At 33.0% G+C, this 16,875-nt stretch overlaps 1 protein-coding gene across 16 annotated transcripts in view; it reads right to left on the bottom strand.

Moving 5' to 3' along the window:
• Positions 1-16,875, bottom strand: part of SLC4A10 (solute carrier family 4 member 10) — a 242,430-nt gene that overhangs the window by 15,469 nt on the left and 210,086 nt on the right. For all 16 annotated transcript variants that reach the window (XM_039855402.1, XM_039855396.1, XM_039855393.1 and 13 more), the window contains 4 exons: positions 11,089-11,340; positions 9,774-9,842; positions 4,028-4,201; positions 3,160-3,282 (listed from right to left, as the gene is read on the bottom strand). In XM_039855402.1, coding sequence (XP_039711336.1) covers positions 3,160-3,282; positions 4,028-4,201; positions 9,774-9,842; positions 11,089-11,340 — 618 coding nt within the window. The remainder of the gene's footprint in view (positions 1-3,159; positions 3,283-4,027; positions 4,202-9,773; positions 9,843-11,088; positions 11,341-16,875) is intronic.

The following is a 16,875-nucleotide window of genomic DNA, read 5'->3' as shown; positions in this document are numbered from 1 at the left end:
GTGCAAAATGTCAGGGTTCCAATATTCATTTCTATCCTGATTATAATCCTTTCTTTCTAAAAACTGAAGCATATGCATATGCATATGCATGAAGTACATGAAAATTTGGAACAGAAGCTCTGCGACCTTGGACTGGCCTGTGTAGCTATTTATTCTGCTTAACTCATTATTGAATTTTAAGGTCAAATTAATGTTTTCTCAATGCCGTAAGAGCAGAAGTGGGCTACTGATAGGAAACCCTGGAGGATAAAAGTACAAGCTTGTAACTATCATCAAAAGGACAAGAGGTGAGACTATTTTAAATTCAAGTCTCAGGGAGCTGAGACATTTCTGTTATTTATCATCTTCCAAGATCACGATCAGTTACTCAATTAATTTGAGCAATTGCAGAAATGCAACATTTCTGGAGAACTTCTCCGTTTACCACCTTAATGCACAAGGTTTGAAAGACTGGTCCTTGGCATAAGATGCCACATTAGGATCACATCCTTCAGCGGAGTCCATAGCCTCAAGAAAATGAAATACTGAGGTCCAAGGGACCAAGTAGAAAATCAACCAGAATTTAAGTTTTGGTGTAATCCTTTTTAAATCTTCCTACTCCCTCTATTGATCATACTCTTTTAATACTAATTCCAAGTTAGAAAGTAAACATCTTTAAACTTTCTTTTCTCTCTCCAGTTGTTAGATGGAGAATTTCTTTTTTGTACTGGTCAGAACTATATTTTAACATTCAATTATGGATTATTTCTTCACTGTATTATTGGTTCTCTTGTTTCTTTTCTTTTATTGAGGCTCGCATAAAAGTATCATCATATTAATCTATTTTGAGATATTTAAAGGTCTGAAAACCTGCCTGATTAATGTATTGCAAGGCATTTTCCCCCATTTTTTCTCATATGCAGATCTGAAGGATATCACTATAAATTTCCCTCAATAAATCTTTAATCTATTTTTGTATTTTTTTGGAAAACATGAGCTCTAAGAAAGTTAGTAATATTTAATTACTTCTAAAATCTTTATCTTCATAATCAGAAAACAGTAAACACCCATTGAAGCAAAGTGGATTTATAATGTAAAAAGTTGGAAGCTCATTAAGTAGGGGCTCTTCCTATCTGAGGTTGATAAATTCCAAAATGGACATCTGGCACTCATGCATGTAAGTACTATACATATGCAGCTATGTGAGTGATTCTGGGCAATGGAAATGGCAGATTCTAATAAATTTATGATTATTACCAAATTTGTTCTCTACTATTTCACATACATATAAAGAGAGAATCTGAATTTTTTAAGTGATAACAGGAAAAGGTATTAAATATAATATGTTATATATACTTATCATTTTTCATTTTACAAAGTTCTAAAAGGGTAAGAATGGTCCATGGTATGGATGTGGAGAATGCTGTGGAAGGAATGATTGTGCAGCTGGGGCTATTGCTAGCTTTTTCCTATAGAAGTAGTAAAAACATTTGACAGGAAATCAAAGCAGGAAAATAAAGCAAAATTACATTTGTAAGTTACTGTTTTCGTGTAAATAGTATTCTCATTATCAGAGAGACTGAGGGGAAGGCAACGGGTGATGAGTTTTGGATTCAAAATTGTCTTCTCTGGCATTTAAAACTTCTTGGAAATTGTTTTCAACCTGAATAACTACATTAGATATGGATACTTTAATTCTTTAGAATGTCTATATTCTTATGTCCATCTTCTTTACATTTAATTTATGTCAAATTATGTCATATTTTTGTTGAGTAGTATCTGAGAATGAGAGCAAACTTTACCTAAAGCCCCCCCAAAAAATAGAGACTATCAAAATATCCTAACTAAAGCATTATTTTAAAAAATCTCTCAAAATCTATCAAAAATAGAGAAATTATAATTTTATAACATGATACTTTTAATGTTATATAAATATTACGAGAAGTATGAGTCGAAGTATGCCTTCTACAATACTTGGGAAAATAGAAATATTCATACAGTATTGAGGTATATCATTGTGATCAGTTTCTAAATGTGGGAATCCATTGTCAGTGATAGGACATGATGGAAAAATGAAGAAATGCCAGATAGTCAGATATGATATAGCCATATTTGTAGAAACATCTGAGCAGAAATCTCAATAGACTTTTGCCTAATCAAGCCTCACCTAAAGACAATAAAACCTAAGACCATTGAAATGTTTGCAGATTCTCCAAAGGAGAGAGGAATATATCCATGGTTTGCGAAAATACACTATAGATAAGAAACCGGGTACAATTATTGACCACCTTGTAGAAAAAGGAAAAGTAGAAAGAATAATGCACAATTCTCATTAAATATTTTCTTTCATCATTTCTTTTCACATGGAAATTTGGTTCCTATGTTTAATAATTTATGGGCTCAAATATTCTGCTAAATGATGTATTGGTCATTTTTTTCATTTCTACTCTGTAGTTTTTACATACTTTAAAAAATATTGTGATTACTAACCTTCAAAACAGACCAAGACTTACACATGAACTTTATATACACCATAAAACTTAAAACAAATTGTTTTAACATATGAAACAGGATAGGATAAATCAGTAGTCTGAGGAAGTAAATCCCAAAAGTTTCTGAAACAATATTTACTCAATATTAAATCACTTCGAAAGCAAAGAAGATTGACATGTTTTCCTCTGAAGCATTTCATCTATTTCAAGAATAATCAATTTTATCTTTTGATTAGAATTAGAATCTTTTGATTAAAACTCTGTCCCCTAGGAAAATACCAACAGTGATAATGTCTCTTTTTTTCTTCTTGTATATTCAACCAAAAAGCAATCATTGCACAATCACAATTTGAAAATAATTAAGCATCAGTAATTTTCTGCCATCCACAGGGGAGGGATCAGAAAAATAGAGTATGTAGTTCAGGGGATAATGAAGTACAAAGAGTTTGCATATTTCACTGGGGTTTGATTTCCTCGTATAAGATATTGATGCACTCTCTCTCTGTGTGTTCAAGTTCCAACTTTATGGTCTTCCAAACTTGCCGACCTATGGTTGCTAGTAATAATTAACTATTTAAAGATAAACACAATAATTTCGTTTTGCATAGTGCTTTGTTTGCAAATTTTTATTACATGCAAGTGCTTCATTTTATTTTCTTTGTAAGGTACTTGTTTTGCTCTGACTTACTTCTTTTTCAGCATCTTCTAGTTTCTTTTTCTTACTCTCAGGCATTAAATCATCCAACCAGCTGAGTTCCCGTTTGGTAAACAAAAAGTCCATCAACTTTCTTACAAATACCAGAGCTAACACCTGAAGTAAATAATAAAAATAAGTAAATAATAGTGTAAAACAGGAAAAAAATAGAAATGAAAGATGTAGATTTGTTTATTTTCAGTAGAAAAAAAGTCAATTTCAATTAGAGCTGAGATTAAAGTAAAATTTGAAGATATATGTGTATAAAAGAAAAAAAAAAGTCTGAGTTTTTGATCCCTTCATTTCCTTTTCTCACCATATCCTCAGAATAGTGGTTGTGATGTTGAGTCATTTAAAACAGCTATTTTAAAAACTACAAAATATATTGGACTATTTTCTTAAATACATGTAGTTACTAGTTTACACTATTTTAAATGAACATTAAACCATTCTCATCTATGCTGATAATATTTTAAAGTATTTATAGTCATTCAAATTTAGTATATTTTTTGAAATATTTGAAAGTTACCTGAAATATTGCATGAAATGTTATTTTTAAAATTCCAACTTTTCAGATTTGCTGGTATATCTTTGGAGTTAAATTTTGAAAGTTTACATTTTTCTACCCAACTTCAATTAATTCAAACTTCAACCAATATTCAGAATGATGGACACAAAACTAATATGAATCACTGAAATTCATATATAATCTCAAACACAGTCTTAGTTACCGTTTTAGTGGTTAAAGTTTATACCAGGTTTCTAATAATTGTTCAAAATGACTTTATTGTTCCAATTTCAGTTCATGAGTTTCCAATAAGAGTAGAAAATCACAAGAAGAAAAAAAAAAGGAGTTTCATACCATCATGGGAAAGACAATAGCAGCTCTTGAAACTTTTATTATCCACAAAAGGCCAAGGCAACTCATTTGAATAACTGTGAAGAGGTGGACTTTTCGAAGTGGTACATGCCTTAGATATATAAAATCTGGTTGATGTTTTGCAGGCATCCAGAATAGCTTTATTCTATCAAAGAACTAAAAGATAAACAGACTAAATTGCTTTTTACAGACAAAAGTGGGACAGGTAAACATTTAATGTGGTCCAATGTGTGTTATATCTGGATCACACTTAAGTTGACATCTGGGCATTTGGACAATAGGATTGTTATGCAAACACTCTGAAATACTATGGTTTTAGTTTTATAATATCCCATGTTTTCTTGAATATAGATATAGGTTATAATTTAGAAGAGTGTAAAAATATTGAAGGCAATGCTAAATGTTGCTACTTGGGAGAGTATAGCCTTTAGAGACAAAATATTTCATTATTTTTCATTGTCACATCACGATCTCTTCCTTCAATTGTGCCTTAAGCACCAGGGCTTCTTGGACTCCCATTCTCTGTCCTCTTCTGTCCTGGAATAGCTCATCCATACCTATGGGTTTAACTTTCACATACTTTTTAAAGACTCCCAGACTTAGATCTCTACTGCAGCTCTCTCTCCTGAGCTCTCACACATACGTAGCTGTTAAGTAAGATGTTTTGACCTTATTTTGATTCTGTTGGTTTTATTTAGCCTTGCTGCTTTGATCCCCAACAAAGTTTTGGTGCTGTTTTTACAAATACAAATATCTTAGCCATAAAGATATAACTTAGATGAATAATTATTAATAAAGTACTTCCAGAGCAAATTTTGTTAACTCAATTTAATTTCTTGATCAATTTCCTATACTGCACTGTCAAACTGTATATTTTTCAGTTGTGGTTTACAAAAATTATTTTCATCTGGATCAATGTTATTTATGTTTAAATTTCACCATAAAGGCAATACGACTATTTTTGGTCTATATAATATTATTGCTATAGCTTTGACTTTGAGGCCACTTTTATATACTAAAGCCAATTTTTTCAATTTAAATTTTATAGATTAAATTTTCATGAGAACCTTAAAGCTTTAATCACGTTTTACTTACTAAAAAACCATATTGCATGTCAGTGTTATTTTATATGTATCATTTTGTTTAATATTTCTTAGGCCGAATTTTGCAATTTTGAATGTTTCCAACAAGAAGTGATTATTTAAAATATGATTTCATCACTGTCAGTTCTATTTCATGCCATTCCTACAGTAATACCCATTATGAATTTTCAAAAGAATAATATTTGATTTTATTTTTTAGGTAATTTATAAGAAAACTGTAAGTCATTCTTGTCAACTATTCCAAAATTATTCCACTATGCCACGGGACAAATGTCAAACATTAGGGTTAAGTGTTAAGGTCAAAACATCCTGTTTTACAAAACTCTGCTTGTATATATATTAGAAATCTCAAACTCAACATAAAGCTATTTTCCTTTTCTTGTTTCCCACCTTATGGCATGGCATGATCTTCCCTTGGTCATCTAAACCAGAACTGTATATAGGTTAAATACACATTTATTGAAAATCTGTTATGCAGAATACTAAGTGATGAATTTTTTTCTGGTTCATCTCTCTCCATACTATCCACAAATATTTCAGTAGGTCTTTTTATTTCTGTCTTCTAAATATCTCTTAAAATTACATGTCATTAAATAAAAATAAATAAATAAAACTTAGTACATGGTGCAGGTGGGAATAAAGAAGAAATAAAGTAAAATCTGGTTCATTACTGCATGTTTCAGTTTCTATAGAACTCATTTTCCCAGCCACCATTTCTCCCTTTGTGAAGTTATGTTATTGCATAAGTGTACTTCGATGTGTGGGTGCTTCAATTGTTATTGTTTACATGGCACATTTGCTTTACTTTGGACTCCTGAAGTGTTGGAATGAATATAGATGTGGTTATATATCTGAGTACAGAAACAACATTCATGAGAACACTGTGATCTGTTTTTTTCTGCCATGTTGCACAGTGATAGGCCTGGATAATAAGTTTCTTAATATTGCCAAACAATCAGGTAAAATATAGGTTTCTACAACTTATAGAGTAACTAATTAATATGCTCCTTGAACTGCTGGTATTCAGCACGTGTTTATTAATACTTAAGTAATGATAATAGTGATAAATGCATTCTGAATTTTGCATTTGGCTTCTATCTCATCTTAGTATAAACTTATCGTTTCTGCACTGAGGCAGCCACAAAATTCCGTAGAGTTTTTAACTCCCCGAGCTTGGGGCTAACTTGAATCTTCACTAACCCTGTTTCTTAGTGTGAGACCCTGCTTGCTGTTTCATTTGTTCTATTTAAAACTCATTATAGTTTCCTCATGGGCCTTGATAATGTTTTCCTCAACTTTTGTTTGAAAGATTCACACCCCAAATAATTCCAAAACCTGACATTCTTGTTTAGTTCTAAATTTCATGAGTATAAAATCATGTGAGTAGAATTAGGAGGGAAATCTGTTGAAACCTTTCAAAATGATTTTACTTTGTTTCTTAAACTTCTGCTGCTGTATTTATGTGAGCCTGGGGCCTAATAATAAATACTTTTCACTTACAGATGAAATTAGTACTCATGGAACTTCTGCCAAAGGCAAAAAACAAAAACAAGAACAACAAAAACAACAACAAAACCCAGTAAAACAAATAAAACCTCTTCCTTATCTGCCTTACCAAACCAATTCTTTCAAAATACACTTTTTATACATGAAATTATAAATAAGCAAATGAAAAGTAATTTGAGTAAAATTTAAATGCATAACATTTCTCAACCATCTCCCTCTCTCAAGTTAATTTTACCCAGTGTCAAGATGGGCAGTCAGCCTATCTACTTTGGGTGTTTGATGATTTTACAGTGACTTCATATTAACGTTTTGCCTTAGTTCTAACATCCAGGACTGGCCTAAGGCCCAACTGATTTTCTTTCTCCTAAAGTCAGAAGCTGGCTAGTTGTTCATTCAGGAAAAGAATTCCTGTGCTACCTGTCCCTCAGTGTCAAGAGCTTGGCTAACCTACTCTGTAATATCATTGCCTTGGCATCCATTTTGTTTAGCCTAGTAGCCTGCAGTGACCTTAAACTATACAATCACACAATCACATTCCCTAGATGAAGCCCCGAGTCACAAGTAAATGTAAGTTCCTGATATGACTTTCCCAACAGCCCTTGCGATCAACAGTCTCCCCTGCCTCCCAACACTTTCCCCTTATCCACCTCTTAAATAAGACTCCCGTGGAACCTATCAAAACTCTGCTCTCTTGATTTGAATTGACCAATCTGGCCTTAGCCCAGGAACCCCAAAGCGCTCTACCTACAAACCCTAATAAAAGCATGTGCCCTAGGTCCTGTCTCCCTCTCTCTGTCTTCACTTTGCCTTGACCTTCCCATGTGGTAAGGCCAGGTACTTCTTCCAGGACCTATGAGTGATGAACTTCTCTATTTTAATTTCTCTTGTGGTCTGCTGTTGAACCACAGCTCACCATCCTACACTCTGTGCTCAACTTAACAAGTGTTAATTTGAAAAATGCATAACATTCTGTCAGATGACTTTTATGTCTTCGAACACCAATGAATCAAGCTGTGTCATAGAAAAAGCAACAATTTATTTTTTCCTTTTAGTCAACAAAAATAAACTATACAAAAACTAACCCTCAAAATTAATCTTTTTTTCAAGAAAATTTAAGTATGTTAGATCAATAATGTTAAGTTAAAAAACAAGATTATTCAGAAGCAAATTTAAGTAGAAATCTGTATTAATTTCCTAGCGCTACTATAACAAATTACCACAACTTAGTAGCTTAAAGCAATACAAATTTATTCTCCTGCAGTTGTGGAGGCCAAAATCAAGGTGCTGAAGGCCACGGGGGAGAAAGTTTCCTTGCCTCTTCCAGCTTCTGCTGGCTCCTGGTGTTCCTCGGCTTGTAGCGGCAAAACTCTAATCTCTGCCTCCATCTTCATGTGTGTCCTTCTACCCTGTGTCTCCTCTTCTTATAAAGATCCAAGTCATTGGGTTCAGAGTTCGCCCTAAATCTAGGATGAGCTCATCTTGAAATTCATAACTGATTACATTTTCAAAGACTCTATTGCCAAATTGAGTCACGTTCTGAGATTCCAGGTGGACACGAATTTGGGGGGAACACTATTCAACCCACTACAGTAACATAAGCAGGAACAATTTGCCAACAGCCTCTGCAAAGATTTAAAATATACCTGAGGTGGTTTTAAAATGTGCCCACAAATTCTTTGGTACTTTTCTCTCCAAGAGATGGAATCTAATTTCTTTCCTTTTGTGTGCAAGCTAGACATAATGATTCACTTCTAACAAACAGTATGAAGTGGAAGTGACCATATGGGCAACTTTGGAGACTAAGTTGAAAGGCACAGTTACTTTCTCTCTTTCTCTTATTGTTTTCTCTGATGGAAGTTAACGTCCATGTCATGAGGACACTTAAGTGACCCATGAAGAGGTCCATGTGGCAAAAAAACTGAGGCTTTCTATCAAAAGCCAGGAAGAACTGATGCCTCTTGCCAACGGCTCTGTGTAAACCATCTTGGACACGACCCTCCAGCCCCATTCAAACCTTCTGATGACTGCTGCCCTTGTCCACATTTTGACAGCAACCACATGACATCTTGAGCCAGAACTATCTGGCTAATCTTTTTCCCAAATTCATAACCCACAGAGACTATGAGATGGTAAATATTTATTGTTTTAAGCGACTAAGTTGTATAGTAAGTTGTTGTGCAGTAATAAAAAACACAACTATATTTATCTTACCAATACTTAAACAATAGTTTCACTTATACTTTGAAACTTCCTTACTCTATACTTTTATTTTTAGTTTATTTTTAAAAGAATTCTAGAAATACAATTATAATAATAAAAGAAAAACTAATGCAAAATGAAAAAAATTACCCAAGATCTCACAATCTTAACAAATTGTTTTTATTTCTCCACTTCCTTTTTAATCTGACCCACACTCATAGCTTTACGAACCTATGGTAGATACAACTTGTTTCCCTACTTTTTCACTTTGTATTGTGCCATAAACATTTTTATCATGTTACTTTTATTGTCACCGTAGTTATCACTTTTCAGTGAATGTACCATAGATTGCTTAATTATGTACTCATGTTAGATAACTGGATTGTTTCCAATATTTCAAAAGTATGTGTTATAATGAACATCTTTGTACATAGAGTTTTTCTATTCTCATGGATATCCATAACCATGATTACAATATCAAAGATTAAAAGTATTTGTATATATTTTGAAATATACTATGATTAGGTTCTAAAAGTTCTCTAAATCTAACCTCTTAGTTTGAGTTTTTTGTATTCCCATGGATAGATGTTGATAAACATGATTACAGTGTCAAAGATTTTGAGTATTTGGATATATCTTGAAACGTGCTGCAATTAGTTTTCTAAAAGGGCTGTAAAATCTAAAGTTTTGAGTTCTAATATATACTTATGGTAAATAAAAGTACCCTAAGATTGTGAACTTTAGATTCTAAAGAGGATTTTCTTTAACTTTTGTGAATCTGACCAGTTTGAAAAAATTTAATTGTGGTCTGAAACCTGCTCATTAGATGATGTCATTATCTTGACTATCACATGACTTAGCATCAACAGACCTTAAGATCAGTCATCACAGATGTGCCTGTTTTACTGTAAGTAATTTACCTGAATTCCCTTTAGAGATGAAGCACCCATATAAAGAAACACTCCATATAGCACTGGCATGGGAATAAACTGTAAAAGAACAATTAGAGAAAAGGTACAAGTTATTTTCAAATGTAATATGGTCATACTATTTTGCACTTATAAAAGGAAAGCACAGAAAAATAAAGAAATATCTTAGAAGCAGTATAGGGCAGAGCCAGAAAACATAGTTCAAATCCCAGCTTTATTACTTTTTAGCTGTGTAAACCTAGGTAAATTACTTAAACTCTGTGCCTTGGTTTCCCAATATCTAAAAAAAGATGATGATAATAGGGTTGTTGAGTATTTAATAGGTCAAAACCTATAAAAATACACATGATACATAATAAACAATCTATATTAGCTACTATCATTATGCTACTTTAGGGAAATTTGAATTTTGTTTTACAATGGTAAGATATGTGGATTAAATGTGAAGAATGTAGCTAATATTACTTGTTGTTCCTACAGTGTACTAGATATTTGTAAACATGTGAATTGTTCAATTTTTACCTTTTTATTGGAATATCTAAGCATCATCCTGTCTCTATAATTATTTATATAACAACGAAATTAATTCTCGCAATTATACTTGTGAAATAATTAAGTACAAGAAAACTTGTATAAATGATTAAATAATTTGATTGGAGTTTTCAAATTATAAACAACTAAAATGAGTTGTAATTTAAAATACAAATAACACAACTTGGAAATATCTGCAAAAATTACATGACGAAATAATTACTCTTTAATGCTCTTCAAAATAGATTCATTATTTCAAATATAAAAAAATAAGTACACAAAATGATGATGTTCATGTAATAGTTTTATGGAACATTTAATATATAAAACTGCATATGTGGCCGTGACCATAATGCTGCTTATCTCTGTACCTCTATCTTATACTAGGTAATGTTAATTGCAAATATATCTGATCATTGACAAGAAAATAGAAGTTTTATTTTGTGTAGACCTGCAGTGAAATCAAGTCACATATCAGTCAGAAATTAGTAACTCTTTCCCACAACTTGATCATTATTTCAAGATTACGATAATAATTTACACAACAAATTTTACTTTGCTAGGCTAAATTTTTATGTATTTAAGGAGTCTAAAATATAGCACATAATTTCTCGTATTAAGAAGTTATATAAATGTGGCAAAAAAAAAATTGCATCGCTTTCATCATATGCCATACAATATTTGCAAATTGATGGCTTAGATTCAAATAAAATTTCTTAAACAATAATAAGTATAGCCTGCCTTCTCTCAAATTTATATAGAAAGATTTTATTACCTTCAGAATACTGGTCATAAAGACTGATGAACCCATAAGAATAAAAATCATAAGCCCAGTGACCCTTTGCTCCCGAATGCCAAGAAATTTGGGTTGTTCTCCTGGAGCTGAACATTCCGATTCCAGTTTTAGGCTGTTGACATGAGTGATGGAGAGAACAGTAGCGGCCACAAACCATGGCAGGCCCATGATGGAGCACACACCAAGCATGACAGCCACCATTAATAGATCCAGATGGTATCCACAACCTTTCTGTTTGAAAAAAAAAGAGAGAGAGAGAGAGAGAGAGAATTCTCATAGGATCTGAATTTAGTATATGGCAAATAACACCACCACCATGACCATGGAACAGTAAGAATAGAAAGAATGTGCTATCTTTAGTCCTATATAAACTTAAGATAAAAAGGTAATAGTGTCAAAATATATAATCTACTTTTAAAAAGTTGCAGATATTCCTATTGCAATTATGATTATAGTGTTTTCTACAAGCTTTAATAAGCTTAACGTATTTCTAGGTCAATGTTACATTAGTTTTCATTCTATTTCTACTGGATAAGTAAAGTCATTATCAAATACAGCCACTTCTATGTTTCCTTAAAATGGGCAAGTTAACTCACAATTAACATGATCCACTCATTATTAATTCACACCAAAAAAATTATTGAGTGCTAACTATATAACAGGCATTAGGCTAAGAAAACAAAGGACTGTGTCAACAACAAAGCTAAGAATGACCTGATTGTGACTAGAAACCACTACCTGACAATATCCAAGAAGCCCTTCATATCAGATCTCCTAAAAATAAATTTTTCTTAAACACTCCATTTCCAATTGCTCTCTTTTGTCTCAATGGGTGACTTTCATAGGGAAAAATAATATCATAGAAACCTAAGCTTCCTTAAGTGTATGTGTGTATGTGTGTGTGTATGTGTGTGTGTGTGTGTGTGTGTGTGTGTGTACTATCTTATCCTCATTTGTTTCAGTTTTAGCACTAGAAAAATTTAGTCTCTCCTTAGAAATAAAGTTTTTGTATTTTTTATCTCCTCGGTGATCCTACTCCACAGTCACTGACCTCCAGATGTTGCAAACTTCAGTTCTTTTTTGGACCAAACAAGAAATATAAAGGAGAAAAACTGGGTGCAAGGGGCGTGTGGAGATGTTAGGAATTGGAGATTGCTCTCTTGGAGAGGGTGATTTGGTCTGGTCTCTGAGGAGAGAAATTGAAAATGGGGAAGAGCAGCGTTAACCTCTGCCTCCATAACCCTTAGGAAACACAGGGCAAAGTCTCAGAAATAGCAAAGTGGCCTGGGATTAAACGCTAGCTCAACCTTAGACAGATCATTTAACTTGTGCCCTCTGTTTCTCTATCTGAAAAATGTTGATAATGATAACAGGAGCTACCTCATTGGGTTGTCGTGAGAATTAAATTATTTCATTTTGCAACTCATTAGAACAATAATGGGGATATAGTACACACCCAATAAATGTTAAATAGTCTAGCAGTTGAACAATAAATTTTTCTTTTGTCCTCTTTTGTTTCAAGTCTCTTCAATAAAAGTATGTTTCCTTAGGGCAGGTCACTTATTTAATTTTTTAGTCTTTCCCATAGTTTTGTAGCACAATCATTGGTACATGATAAGTAATCAATAAGTTACCTTTTGACTTTTTTAAAGGAAATATGCATCATTAAAACATCTTTTAGAATCAAACTTAATAAGTATAAGTTTAAAATATAGCTGTTAAATTTGTTATGGTCATAAGCAAAAATTACCAATTCTTCTAGAAGAATCATTGTGGCTTTTTTTTATAGGCAGTTTTATCAAAGTGTAAAGACTTTTCATTATTTAACACCCTGAAAGTCAGTTGTACTTCCTTGCCTTTCTGCTTATTCCTGCCAAATTATAAAGTGCAGGAGATGACACTGAGAAAATAGGAGATATCCACATAACTACCTCATGCATTGTCACCAATTCAGTGGTACCTGTCCTTGAATTAGCTTAGCTGGAGCAATACTCCAGTTCACCAAAATGCCTGAGCTCAGTTTCCCTTGAGCATATGACGCTAGAAACTTTTCTTTGCAATTGACACAGGGAAGGTTTTCATTACTAAAAGCTGGCGAGCAGGAAAAGAAACACCCTGGTGGCCGCAAAACCAAAAAGGCATAGAAAGAAATTAGCTTCACCAGGGCCATACTACGTTCCTCTGGTCCTTCTGCAGAACATTTTGGAAGATGTAGTTAATACACAGAACTCAAATTTGGGTCCCTTTTAAGGACAACGTTTTAACCAGGTAAAGGACTGTTTCATTCTAGGGACTCCGGAGTGAGAAGGATAGAGAATAGTGAAAGACCTTACTACTCAAGCCCCTGCCTATAAGGGAGTAGGGTGTGAATAGTTCCTCCTGTCCCCTAAGGGTTTTGTAAAGCTGTAGTGCTGCTGAGAGAGAATGGAAGAGGTCCTAGTAGTGGGGAGATAAATATCAGAGGAGGGCAGAGCAAGGGGCCTTGGGACTTGGCCTTGTGCTTTTAGCACACCCTGGATATTCCCAGGGTCCATGTTCACTACGGCTTAATGATATGGGGAAGGCCTTCTTCATGATAGTGATTCCCTATAGCTCTTATCTAGTGTTTTAAAAATATGCTACAAATGTAAACAGTGAGATTCTGGATTGCAAGAAGCAGACAAAATAATGCTTTCAGAGGAAATAATTTCTTATTTAAATTTAGAAAGCTAGCATTGTAAAGTACAAATATGCAATAAAAACAAAAATATATTTTTTTCCTGATTATGTTGTACAACAATGGGAACATCTTAATTTAATATGACTCAAAGAAATAAAGCAGCTCTGGTACTTCCATTAATGAATCATCATCTTTCCCCTTGCCTTTCATTTTAAACGTCTTAAAAATTTTAGTTTTCATAACCAATTTATTAGCTGATAGGCATGCCAGCCAAAGGGAAGTATCCCTTTGTCAGAGAGAGAGAACTCTGTACCTTCTAACATATTCCTGCAGATTTTTGTCTGAAATAAAGACAGAACCAGAGCTTTTATTCTCACATTCACCCATGAATCACGGGAAATGGACATATGGGAGGAAAAGGGAGCATAGCAACAGGTGATGCTACACCAGACCCCACTAAAACCAACATGCAGCAAGACAAGAGGCCAGCCAAGAGGACCATCTGATACCCAGATGCCACTGCTGAAAAAATTCATTTCAAAGCTTGGCAGCAATTTCCTGCATCTGTCAAGTTAACCACATAAAAGACTATAGATTGACATGAAGAACCAGGCTGACAAAGAGGGCAAAAAAGAACATATCAAATGCCATAATCATCGAGAGAATGTAGTGCCAAATGAATGTTGCAAATGCATTCATTTACTCAAGTGATCTGGGATTGTATTGCTGTTTATTAAAAATGATGTCAAAAGAAGACTGAACTGTCTACAGAAACATGTAGAAAAGCCTACAGTTGTATCTGAACAGAAACTTTCTTTTCCGTAAAATAATATCTTGCTGTCTTTCCATTTTTACAGAATACTTTTTTTAAAAAAAAGTGAATATGTTTAATGCATTTCAAAGGGATCAATTTAACCTACGCCTATCCTACTTCTATTGGGAAGAAATAAATAAGCAAAAAATGCTAGAGAGAGTATGGACTTACATCTATATATAATATAGATGATAATTTGCATTCTCAAATTTCTATGTTTGCAGCTTTTAGATTTTTTTATTAAAGTACAGTTGACATACAATATTATATTAGTTCCGGGTATACAACATAGTGATTTGACATTCATATACCTTACGATGTGATCACCATGATTGACCCAAAAGACCATGAGGTACAGTGAGTTGGAGTTTTGCTAGTTTGGAGCTTCTTCATTCTGAGGAAGGAGTTAGTCATTTAGCAAGTGAGTTGTGGCTAGCCTTTGTAGCACAAAAAAGCTTTCTTGTGTATGCAGTAACACTTGCAAAATGACAAAAAAACATTTTTAGTGGCATAAAAAAAATTCTTCTGGAGAAAAACCAACTTCCAGTTGTGGTAACAGAAATAAATAAAAAATGAAAAGACTCGAAATATAAGTCTAGAAGAGATAAAGAATAAAATGCTAAATTTCAAGGTGACTTGGATATATGACACAAACTTAAATACATGGCATGGAATCAACCTTGGATACAGAAACCAAAAAACATGATTCATTAAACTATTTCTGGGAATGTTCCAACTGAGGCAAAAATGGGTTTTCAAGTGAGGGGGAAAAAAAAAAAACAATAAAAGCCAAAAGTGTGGTTAACTTGTGGTCTGCAAATACACTCAAGGAACTTGTGTCTTTTTGTGAGAAGGTAGCTCTCAAGTCAAAGCTAGACAACTGTGTAAACATTTCAAGGAAGCAACAGGCAGAGGGAACAGCTGTGGAACAAACCATTAGGCTGAGTAAAGTATGTTCTAAAGAGGTGATTTTTTGTTGTTGTTACTGTTAACAGGAAAATCAGCAGCAGCAGACCACTATACCAAAGCTTACAGAAGACAAGGGTTATAGGCCAATAAAAAAAAGTGTTCACGGGAAGAAACATCCTTTGCAAATATCCGTATCTAAAGAGGAAGATGGGGTGTTCAGATTCATAGTGGCCAAGAACAAATTGAGTCTTCTACTTTGCGCAATATAGCAGAGTTTATGATTAAGCCAAATTTGCCCTATTGTTTACTAAATACAGGCTGCTAAAGGGAAAAAATATAAATCTTTCGATTACATGGTCATTTATTTGTATAATAAAAAGTAATATACAAGTGATGTACTATGGTTTATAAATATAGCCTCAAGTTTATCCCAGGGATGAAAATATTAAATACTTTTTTCTATATTTAATCCTATATATGCAAGTACGTGAAAGACCACATGTTATAGTTTAGCTATTCTACATGATATGTAAAAGAGGAAATATAGTGTATTTTGTTGTTTAGGAAAGGCTGTAAATGTCAAGGACCTACAAAGGCTCATGAAGAACAAGGAGTAAATGCTGTGATTTATAAAGTTGAGAGACAGAGAAGGACCAAGGATACAGAATGGCCAAAAAGATATCACCTGCAGCAAATCTTCACTTACTTCACATTTTGTTTTAATATGGTTCTATTAATGCTCAGAAATAACACTGCTTCAATCAGCTTAGTTGATATCTTTTACAAAGAATGATATTTCAGCAAAATCTGTGGGATTTCTAATTACAAAGACAAAAAAAAATCTTCTTTTGAAAGGGAAACAATGATTATACAGATTACTTTCTTCCTTAAACAGGAATCTTTCAGTTCATTTTAAAACATGAAATATACAATAAAATATACATACAGCCATTTACAATGGTAATGTGGATTTATATTATTGACATGGGATGACTCCCATGATAATGCTCAAGCAACACAGGTAGTATGAAAATATATATTTGGGTATACATCATACATCATTATCTCCAGGTAATGAAATTATAGTGTTTTTCACTGTTTTTTCTTTTAACTTTTTATATTATCTGATTTTTTAAACCAAAATCATATATAACTTTAGAATAAAAACATAAAAGATGTTTTCAGTTTTAAAAAATAAACTAGTGTCTAGGGAAAATGTTCCTACTTCTTAGAGGGTAGGAGAATAATTATATTCAATATAAAGTATTTTTACTTGCTTTATAGATTTATTTAATCAACTATGTAACTTTATTGTGGTGGTATTTGCTCTTGCAGAAGGCTATTTTAAAAGCAAATAAGATTTTTAAATAATTGATATTAAATA

The sequence above is a fragment of the Pteropus medius genome, unplaced genomic scaffold (genome assembly GCF_902729225.1).
Source record: "Pteropus medius unplaced genomic scaffold, Ma_sr-lr_union100, whole genome shotgun sequence".
In the NCBI taxonomy this organism is placed as follows: Eukaryota; Metazoa; Chordata; class Mammalia; order Chiroptera; family Pteropodidae; genus Pteropus; species Pteropus medius.
The sequence above is the reverse complement of the archived record's forward strand: the minus strand, read 5'-3'. Positions and strand labels throughout refer to the sequence as shown.